The 11,226-nt window shown below is 41.2% G+C and overlaps 2 protein-coding genes across 4 annotated transcripts in view; both read left to right on the forward strand.

Moving 5' to 3' along the window:
- The first annotated feature begins 2,713 nt into the window (after positions 1 to 2,713).
- Positions 2,714 to 10,173, forward strand: LOC142955308 (sphingomyelin phosphodiesterase 2-like). Its single transcript, XM_076096785.1, has 12 exons — positions 2,714 to 2,970; positions 3,255 to 3,327; positions 3,907 to 4,022; positions 4,118 to 4,214; positions 4,346 to 4,422; positions 4,870 to 4,963; positions 6,634 to 6,723; positions 6,815 to 6,897; positions 7,100 to 7,232; positions 7,595 to 7,699; positions 7,802 to 7,985; positions 8,781 to 10,173. Exons 2-12 carry the CDS (start codon positions 3,319 to 3,321, stop codon positions 9,203 to 9,205), a joined length of 1,413 nt encoding a protein of 470 aa, XP_075952900.1. The 5' UTR covers positions 2,714 to 2,970; positions 3,255 to 3,318; the 3' UTR covers positions 9,206 to 10,173.
- Positions 9,108 to 11,226, forward strand: part of pkp1b (plakophilin 1b) — a 14,004-nt gene continuing 11,885 nt past the window's right edge. For all 3 annotated transcript variants that reach the window (XM_076096782.1, XM_076096784.1, XM_076096783.1), the window contains exons 1-2: positions 9,108 to 9,247; positions 10,937 to 11,226. The exon at positions 10,937 to 11,226 is cut by the window's right edge and continues 1,151 nt beyond it. The gene's annotated coding sequence lies outside the window, so the exon portion shown is untranslated. The remainder of the gene's footprint in view (positions 9,248 to 10,936) is intronic.

Here is an 11,226-nt window from a genome sequence, read left to right on the forward strand (position 1 = left end):
TGCCTGCCACTTTGGATTGCCTTTTTTTTTTTTTTTTTTTCACTACCTCTTGTTTTTAAACGAACGGAAAACAGTCAGACAGGTGTACTTTGTCCTAAAGAATTGGAAAGAAACCTCTCAGATTTACATCTATTGAGGCGTTTCTTTGTATTTGGGCACACAGAGGAATGGGATGGGATAACACATTTTCATGTAGCCTGTTGTTTTACATGAAGATCATCCCGAGTTTTACAGTCTACATGTATCGGGAGAAGGTCTATTGTGTTACCGTACTAGTAAGGTTCTGCTTTTTTTTTTACATTTTATTACACAGTTCAAAAATCAGGTCTTACGAGCATCTATCTATAACTGACTTTTGACACTAGGGATGTCTTGTAAAATGCTAGCCTGACGTAAAACCAGGGCTTTGTCATCCTTACGAGATCCCCTGTTAATTCTCTCTGTTTGAAGACGTGTGCTTGGTTGCACTTAAAAGATCAAGAAGGGGAGGTGAAGCGACAGCAGTGCTTATTTTCTGCCTTGAGTTATGTAGCCTAATTGAAAAAAAATTAAATGTTTCTGTACTGTGAGTCAGCGGATGCTAAAGGAATACGTGTTACATAGGAGTATTTGTTTTGGAGGGGAGGGGACTTTCTGTTCATATTTGTGTTCAAGTAACTCAGCACAGAGACCATGGTTTAAGTGGGAGGGGGGGGGAGTTAATCACTGTTTCTTTTGTTTAAAAAAGAGATTGTATGCTGTGAAGTCGGTTCATTTGCTTCACCCTTCTCCGTTGTAATGTGTGGAGAAGCTGCATTCGTTGATTAAAGTTCAGTTTTTATATTTAAGACTTTTTTCTTCTTTTTTTTACTGACATTAAACATAAAATCATTTTTAAAAAATCAAACAAAATCATTGTCTTGAATAAGAGCTATTGTCTCTGTGCTGTGGAGTATGACCATTGATTGTTATTTATAGGGTTGGAAGAGAATTAGCGGGAGGGCAGGGTGGGGTACTGGAGATGTACTGATCGTTTTCCACTGTGATGGAGATGTTAAAAGTATTGCAGGACTCATATTAGAGACAGGAGAACTGTCATCCCGTGGATCCTGCTAGACAAGTGTCTACTCTGTGTGGTTCACTGGACAATTGTGTTATAAAAGTTCAAATTTAAGATATTGTGCGGTGGGATAGTTGCACCTGGCTTTGGATGTCATATTTCACAAGCTAGATACAATAACACTCCTCCTCTAGCAGGTTTCTCAATTTATCTTTTATACAGACATGTTTTTGCCATTATCAAGATTCATGTTTTGTTTTGATTCTGTTGTCTTTTGACTTTCAGTGTTTGCCATATGCCTCACTGAAAATAATGTGTGATTGTGCTGATATTGATAATTATTAATGAGATATCTAATGTGTCATATTCTGAATGGTGTGGGCAGTTTTTTTGTTTTGTTTTTTTTTGGTTTAAGGTGGTTTACTGTTGTCTTTGTTACCATTGTGCATTGCAATTTTATACTTCAAATTAGAGGTTGGACTATGTAATCAAACAAATGTATCTAACAATAAAAGACGCATGGTGCCTTTGGGGCCATTTTTCCCCAGAAAACTTAATAAACATGTTTGTAAATTTGTTTTGTCCATGATGGATCTTTTCTTTGATATATCATGGAGACCTATAGAAACTGCATATTATGTTAGTGTTGGCTTTCACAATTTAGCTTTGTGATCTCGCTTGTGCTTCTTTTTACCCCTTTCACTGAATGAAAGGTGCAGTGTAACATTTTTTTCAGGGTGCCCATGGAGTCCAAGGTGTAGCTGCATGATGCTAAAGCTTAGCATCATGAGGGCCAGATATATTGGTTCACTGAACTCACAAAAGAGTTGCCTATGTGTTAAAGTATGATAAAATGTTTCTAGCTAAAATTCATAATCAGGTAACAGAATGTAGTGCATGTACAAGTACGTTTACTCATGTAGTGTATTTGAGTGCAATTTTGAAGTTCTTGTACGTACTTTACTTGAGTATTTCCCTTTTCTGTTACTTTCTACTTCACTACATTCATCTGACAAATATACTGTAATTTCTGATTCAGATTCAGATTTTACATCAGAAGTATAATTGCCAGATTAAACCTTTGGTTCCCAACCCCTTTAGCTTGTAGCCCGTTACAAAAAGCGTGATTTCCTCTCTAAACTGCGAGAAAAGGAAACAAAACACTAAAACAATCCATTGATGTATCAGTATTGACAATTTAATAATGCAATTTATAATAATATATTATTAACAGGGGCTATTTCCTGAACATTGGGTACTTTTTATACTTTAATTAAGTACATTTAGGTGATAATACTTCTGTTCTTAAATAGGGCGTTGAATTAAGGACTTTAACTTGCTTGTGCCAAGCGTTTGACTAAAGAACTTCACCTCCCAGAGGTAATTGCGGCGTCCGAAATCAAACCGGAAACGACTATTAATTTAAGTAAAGTAAAACCGGATGTTGGATAAAAGCCTCCTAATTAAAGTTTTGCACAAGAAATTATTGCTTATTTAAAATCGAGTTTTTTTTTTTTAAAACTATATCATTCACAGCTACAGTTCACTTCGTTAAAAATGTGTTTTATATACATTTACTCAGGGAGTAATGTCGATGAAATACAGACGCGACTGAAGTTCCTGTTTTACTTTGGAGGGAAACACAACCGGAGGTCAATCACAAATGTTTTTTTTTATCCCCGCTGACTTTATGCTGATAGGAAAAGCACATAGCAATGGTAGTGGCCAAACTCCGCTGAGTTAGTGTTCTGAGATGCTGGCCAACCGACTTCGATAATAATTACCTAGGATTACGTTAATAGCTAGCTAGCTAGCTAGCGCGCTTAAAGGAAGTGTTTTGGCTCTAAAGCTAAACTAACATTACGGCGCAGTAATCGGTCCAACGGTCCAACAGTCCAGTTAACTTCAGCTGACGTCAACAGGTTCGTGAGGTGAGTTGAATAGTTAGCTAGCTAATAAATAAATAAACCATATTGCTAACAAGTCAACTGTAACCGGAGCCGTTAACGTTACAGAGACTAACGTTAGTCAAACGGCCACAGCTAGAGTTGTTCAGCAGTTAACGTCATTGAACTGGTTACCTGTAGTGATTAACGGTCGAATATTACCGCTAACGTCAACGTAACATGATAATAAACTCATGTTGGTAATACATACGTAAACACGTGATCCACCTGGTCTGCAAGCTAACGATAGGGTGCTCTACCTTTTGCAGTATTTGATGCTGACTCGGCTGTGCTACATGCAGGGAATCTCTCGTGACTTACCACATTGTGTAGATGGAGTCAGTAAGTGTAACCACATTCTGGGTTAAAGTCCAGTGTCTGTGGCATTAACATTTAATATGGCTACGACACATACTGTCTCTACACTCCTTTATAGGTAAACACAGACCGATGCTTTTTATAACTTTAGGTTAATGTTTAACCTTATCATTGTAAGGAAAGTGTTTATTTTATTTATTGCTTTTTTTTCTGTATTAACACACAATGAACAACCAGTTCTTCAGCTTGGGTTTCACTGCATTGCTGCTTCCCGTTATTCTCTCCAGACGGTAAAGCCCTGTCAGCACTCTGTGTGGGGCCGGTGTATTGTTGCACTCCTGGGAGAAAGGAGGGAATGCAACCACCTCTTTACTTTGTCTCTTTTTGAAAAACAACCCAACATCTCCCGCTGCATGACACCGTAATGTTGTCCAACTCTCAAATTGTGTTTCCGCGCTGAATTACTAAACATTTTATTACGATAGTATGTGTATTTATTGGAACGTTTTGTGCCCTCAGACATGCCACCTAATGTGTGTTGGATGAGATAACAAATATTGACCTCATTAATAACAGCAACAATCATTTCACGTGTCGCATTAGGAGCTGATCCCAGTCATCTCGCCTGATCTGACACTCCATCATCTACTGACCGCCTGCTCTGCCAGCATGGCTAACACAAACTCTCTCAATGTCCGGGTCTTCTCTCTGAACTGCTGGTCAGTGGCTGTGGTTTGTAGTGATTCTAAATGCACCAGCTTTTGTTTGTCTCAATACATGTAAACAAAAACCCTGTTTTCCTTTACTTCTTCAGGGGGATCCGCTACCTCAGCAAACACACTCCTCAGCGCTATGCCATGATTGGAGATATGCTGTGCAAGGAAGAGCATGATATTGTCTTACTGCAAGAGGTTGGTGGATGCCATCTTTCAGCTCATGCACCTCAGTTATTTATTTATTTCTGCAATGAAGACCAACTAATATTAATTGTGCAAAGATGGCTGGTATTCTACTTTTCTAAGTGACATCCTTTTTTTTTCAGGTGTGGAGTGAGAAAGACTATCTCTCCATGAAAAAGAAACTAGCCTGTAGTCATCCTCACTCTCATCACTTCAAAAGGTAATTTCTTCTCTCTTTTCAATCCCAGATTCAAATTCATGATTAACATTTCATATTATCAAAAGGCTCCTGAAGTGACTCTCTGTCAGAAAAAAAATGTATTTGCATGGCTTTGATCCAAAGACCCACATTATAAGTGAAGCCCAGGCAGTACCTAAAGGATTAACTTTAGTGGCTTAATTCTTTCTTGACCTCCACACCAAAGCACAAGACTGAGCTTAATCAAAGGCCCTGCCTTTCTAATCCCCTTTGCAGCTCACAAAAATGTAATCTCTAGTAGATAAGTTCTCACATCTACGTCATATCATACATACTTACTTCAGAATAAAGTAGATCTGAATGGGAACCAGGGATGTGACTTGTTTCTTTAGACAATAACCACGTACTACTGAAGCTGGTGTGTGGAGCGTGCAGCTTCTTTTAATGTCCCGTTTCTCTTTTGTTCAGTGGAGTCATCGGCAGTGGACTGGCCATCTTCTCCAAGCACAGGATCCATGAGACCTTTCTGTATCGCTACTCACTGAATGGTTATCCTTACATGGTGAGTCCACAGAGTCTTTTTGTAATGTACATTACAAATACGACTTGATGGAAGTGAACAATGATAAACAAGAGTTAGAAAAAGATAGTCTCATTATTTGCCACAAAAAGATTCTCAACATAGCACTACTACACAACATGGTTACAAAGCGCTTCATAACACCAAGAGATGCACGGTGCAATAGAACATAAACAAGATTACAATAAAGAACAGTTGAACAAAGGCAGTAAATGCGCAGAATATAAACAATTTCAGACAAGAAGGGCCAAGGCCAATGATATGCAAATCTGCAAGAAACAACTCTGTCTGTATATATTTCCAAACCTGTTAGAATTATGAACATGGCAGCTTCTTGTCAAAAACAGTTATGAAAAAATGCAGGTGAATTAATTACTTGTCAAATTTAAATTTGCATATATAAAAAAAAAAAAAAAAAAACATATTACACAAACCACTATGATTTAGTAACTCAATATTTTCACACGTCTTCCTTGGCCTGTGCTACACTCTTCCACCAAGTTTCGAACATGGGAGAAGTTTGCCCTCAGGGCTTTCTGACAGACATCTCCGTAGGTTTAGGCACCAAACTAACTCGGTCAGGTTTAGGAAAAGATCATGTTTGAGGTTGTGATAAACCTTTTCTTGCAGAAAGCCCTGAAGTCAAACGTTCCCGTTCAGCAAATCGGGCCAGTCGTTTTTCTATAATTTCACACAGATAATAGAAAAGCATGAGCACTGGTTTACTAAGCCAGCCAGACGAATCAGGGTTCAAAGAAGAACAAAACTACAGCCTAGCATTTAACCAAAACTAGTGTGCACAACAATATTTCTCCACTCTTACTACTCACACAGCGTACAGCATGTGTGAAGAACAAAGGCCAGCAAATGCCACCACATACTATCCTGAGGAATGAACATTTCAAACTGACCTATTCTTGAACTTACCTGGTTTCCTCTCTACCTAAGAACCTGTAGTTCTATCTGGCTAAACCTCAACTAGTCTTCGTCGGCTTTCCCGGGCACGCCAGGGGCCACCCCAGGGTTACCGCACCAAAAACAATAAAGTGGTGCTGGTCTCTCCAACACACGCAGGCCTTCTTAACCAGGCAAGCTCAAAAAGAGAAACTAAAAACTCTACCTTAAGTGGTGACATCAGCCTGAACCTACTAACTAAGTCTAGGAGTAAAAAATTACCTAAGGCTAACTGAGCTTCAGACGAGCCCTCATTATGTTACAACCGGCTCGGAAGTCGCAACACAAGGAGGGACACAACACCAAGTTGGATTCAAAAACCACAGGTGCCAGTTTATTACAGGACACAAATAAACCGTAATGTGCAAATCTAACTGAAGACCAGGGTCTGGTGCCAGGCAGACGAGAGAGAGCGAGGGTGGAGCAAGGAGGCGCTTATATAGGTAAACAACATCCTCATCCAGGTGCCTCACTCGTTAGGGCGCTGCACCTAGAAGTCAAGACACAGAATACACACACATGCACATGCACACACACACACACACCCAAGCACAAACATTCACAGCAGGACATAGAACCATCCGTAACACCACTCTTAAACATACAGACAACCGATGTAGAGCTTCACCTTTAGACATCACCCCCGCCAGAGTGGCAAACTCTCTCTCATAACATATTGTGTTTTTCCCAATAATCAGGCTCAACATGGCGACTGGTTCGGAGGTAAAGCTGTTGGGATGGCGGTCCTGAAACTCGGCAGCCTGACTGCAAACGTCTACGTGACTCATGTGAGGTTTCCTAACATCCGTTCTCAGCCCCGCCTGTGTATTATATCCAGTTATTGATCAATGTGCTGCCGACTCTGCGTATTAATTTCAGCTGCATGCGGAGTACTGCAGAGACAAGGACTCTTATCTACCTCACCGAGTGGTTCAGGCCTGGGAGCTGCAGCAGTTTGTTCGGTAGCGTGTCTCCGTTTGTTGATTCTGCACAAAAGAGTTTGGGCCACTTTTTTGTCTACTCTGGAGTATATTTGCATATTTTTCTGAGGTGAACTTCACCTGTTGCTGTTTGGAGTTACTGAAGTGTACTTCTAATACTTTCTAATTAAGTTTCATCTTGTGTGTGTCCTTGGTAATGGTGTATTTCCTCTGTGCCTATCAGCCACACCTCTGCTGGAGCAGATGTGGTGATTCTAGGTGGCGACCTCAACATGCACCCTCAGGACCTCGGCAGCAGACTGCTGATGTCCTACACCGCACTCCGAGACTCTTATGTAGAGTCGGCTAAATTTGACGTAGGTAGCAACTAGGGCTGCACAATTAAACAAAACTTTATCGAAATCACTGTATGGCAGACGGCAATTCTCAATTGCAATATTTGTTAAAGGCAGAATGTGTGTCAAAATACCATTTTTTTTTTTTTTTTTTTTTTTAATTAAATATTGTCATGACCTGACCCACACAACATTTCCGTCTGGTACAGAACCTCGTAAGATGAATCCCTCTAATATTACAAATTATATAGCAATTGCGATATCAGTAAAAATAATTGCTATTACATAAAAATAGTTCAGCCCCAATATTGAATACGATGGTAATAGGGTTGTTTTTTTTCGTGTTTTGTTTTTAATAACTCTTAAAACAAACTGTTTTTCAGGGCTGTGAGGATGGTATGACTCTAATAGCTGACAACCCTTTCATCGGTAAAAAGGAGCTCGGTCCCTTTGAGAAAGGAATTCGAATCGACTACATCCTGTTCAAGGTGGGTGAGCTTTGTATCCCCTCATGTTCAATTCATGTAGTTTGAGTCATCAGTTGAATGTGTTTTGACCCCCGAAGCATTTCCCTTTCTTTAAATTCCCAGGGATCTTCCAAAACGGACATTTATTGTGATTTCATGTCCACCACCAAAGGCTCCGTCCCCGATCATCCGTTCCCGTACTCGGACCACGAGGCTCTGACTGCTGGATTGAGACTGGAGACACAAACTCCAACTGAGACGGACAGCGACAGGCAAAGAACGTCAAAGAACCGGGACTCTGCTGCAGGTATGTTTGCTACGCCACGCTAGCTGAGGGGCTCTAGTGACGCCGGTGTCGCTCAATCGCTTTGGTCCAGACTGAAGAACCTCAAAGGTTATGGGTGGATTGCTGCGACATTCATGGTTCCCGCATCGGTCACAATTTTAATAACTGCTAATCCAACAGTTGGAAACATGATAACACCAACATATGTGTATTTGGGAACCAATTCGACGACGGGGGAAAAAAGGGAAGTGACACTAAAGTTAGTAGGAGAGCAAGATCCCGTATAAGCCAATCAGATGGGCCGTTAGGTAGAGGTACCGGTCTAGTCCTGCAGAATGTCCACATCCTTTCATTTCATCATGGTTAAAGAAGGAACTTTGAACTGATTATGACACGGTCTCAATTTAATACTTGTGCCTCTATATGACCCACATGTAAACAAGACAATCAGCAAGAAAGACTTTCTATTTAGTTATTCTTAATGCTTTCATCGATGCCATGTTTTCTAAAGGTAATCTGCTGCTTGGAAACACTACCATGTTGGTCCACAGGGACCACCAAAATCAACACAAAATGAAAGTTTACTGTCCGTTTAATTAACAATGAGCACATTGAATATTGAATGTTATATTGTAATGTTAATCCTGTTTGAATGGGGCTGAAACACAGCCTCACAGAGCTGCTAACATCCTGTAGACTCCTTTTTCTGTGGTGCTTCACCGCTCAACTTGTATCAAACTCACCCGTGTCGCTCGTGTTGAAGTCTATGATCATCGCTGACTCGCTCCTTGTCTTTCCTCCCTTGCGTGTCTTCAGGGAAGGTGGCTGAGTTGGTCGACATTGTGACCGAGGCACGTACTGAAGTCAAAGTGGGCCTGCACTGTGCTGAGAGGATGCGCTACACAGCGGCACGCACCGGAGTGATGGGGCTGGCTCTGCTGTTCCTGGAGCTGGCCATTGCCGCTGTGCCCTGGTTGGCCCTGGGAGCAGAGCAACCTTTCCCTCGCACCTCCTTCTACCTGCTGGCTGCGTTGTGCTTCGCCATCCTGCTCACCACCACTCTGCTGTACCTCTTCTACACCATGGAGCTGAAATCTCTTCAGGGGGCCGAGGACCAGATGAGGCTGGCTGTAGGAAGTCTGCAAGAGAAGCTCAGGGGTTTTCCTCTGGCTCAGCCCCACAACGCCCAGCGGAGACCCCCAGAGGGCCATGAGCCCAGCGCCTTTACCCCAGAGGAGTAAAACGGGAGCAGACCGGGGGGCTCACTGAAAGAAGCCCTTGAAGTGAGCTTTAAGATGGAAGTTTGAGGAGGTTTTATCCGGTGAATGTGTCGTATGCTCTTGAGATTTAGATTTGCACTGCAGAATGAGTTTCCAAAGAACGTTTCTGAAAGTAGTGCAGGACACATGCTTTGACCTCTTTTGTACTTTTTATATATACTCGTCTTCATCTGCTTTCAGCCCTAGATTACCCACAATGCACCTCAACAAACACACTCCCTGTTATATATTATCAAATGTGTGTGCTGCTGTTCCCAAAGGTCTTAAAGGGGACCTTTTGTGTTTCTTAAGCTCGAGGTCGGACCTGCATTCCACCCTCCGGTAGTGTCAGCGGGACCAGCTGTTTCTGTTTATTTATTTTCATGCTTCCCTTTCGTGATTTGGACAGAATTGTCGTGGGTCCAGACTGTTTGCTGATTTATTTAAGAAACAGACTCCGGACGTTGAAGATTTACATTTTGGTCAGTCACCTTTCTTTCTCTGCAGGACAGATTGTAGAGAGCTGCCAGTGGCGCTTAAAAACAAGGATCCGATGCACCAGTTTAGAATTTTCAGTGTCGTGTTGAAGGGAAAGAGACAACTTTATCGGCATGTCTCACTGTCCTGCACTGCAAAGTATCTTTATGTATCATGTAGTGTAGAAAGTGTGCAGTGCACTTAGTTGACTAATCCGATGAACAGCTTCCTTTTATGTAAGATAGGAAATGACCTAATGATGTAAATGGCTGTAAAACTGTATTATGACTCACACCAACAGCCCAACAATGGCTGATCATTTTTAAACTTTAATCTTTCACCTCGATGTTGGAAAAGCACTTGATAGTTTTTCACTTTAAGGGTATGAGGTTTAAAATATTACCTGATGTTCATTCCAAAACTGTGATGGGCATGATTATGAAAGCAATAATAAAGACTTCATATACTCTGTGGCTCTGCAGTGTCGCGGCAGTGTGTGATGGCTGTTACACATTCACCACTAGAGAGCAATGTCAGTACATGTGACGGGCTTTCTTACAAGTAATTACAAGACAAAGTTGGCGAACGCATTGGGAGAGACATTTGCCAGATCGCACATGTCAGCTGGCACAGGTACGCCCTCAGGGCAAGAGCACCCATGGGTGTGGTACATATTCCATCTTTTTTTTTTTTTTTTTTTTTTTTTTAGGTCCAAATTTGAACCATAACCGTGCCATTACCTGCAGTGAAAGGGTGAACGCACATGCTGTATGGAGATTAGGATACACTACACCGATGCAAATAAGCTTGAGGCTAAGTCTTTTGTTGCACAAACCAAAGTCAGTCTTTGGATGTTCTCTAAAGATTGGTGTAGTGTTGTTATTTGAAAGGCGAGGATAATGAATGTGTGTCGTAAACAGAATAGAATTTAAAGGAGGGGTTGTTTTGGGTGAAATACTTGGTCTATGCCACACATCTCTCGTGCAATCCTGGCCTTTCAAATTTTCATGTAAATATGTAATGTTTGTTTTCCTACTTTTACTCATGCGTATTCAACAGAAGGCTTGTTTCTTCGTCTTGCATGGCATTTAAGTGAAAGTGTAGGCCAAGTAGGTCCAAGGGAACTCATCCATACCCCACATATATTACTTGCATATTAACCTCTTACATTCTATATCCCCCGTTTTTTGCTAAATAAATGGATGAAACTACTGTATATCCCTTTTTGCCTTGCAGTGTACCGTCATGTGATGGCATCATTCTCTAACTCTTGCAGTCGTGGCAGGTAAGCAGGAATCCAATGCACCGTGAACAGGTCTGAACTATGATTGCGTTGCGTGATTATTATCTACATTTCCACCTCGTGTTATTATTCCCTTATCTGTCTAATCTAGTGTTTCGTGTGTAGATTGTGTGACATTTAGTTTGATTAATGGGGTTAAAGTGATTCATTGTGGCTGTCGTAGCCTTTATGACTTGTTAACATGAGGAAATGAGGCCTTCATTGACTTGTTGGTTTCCAGACC

This window comes from Anarhichas minor, unplaced genomic scaffold, assembly GCF_050575085.1.
Source record: "Anarhichas minor isolate MPS153535 unplaced genomic scaffold, ASM5057508v1 ptg000023l, whole genome shotgun sequence".
NCBI lineage: Eukaryota > Metazoa > Chordata > Actinopteri > Perciformes > Anarhichadidae > Anarhichas > Anarhichas minor.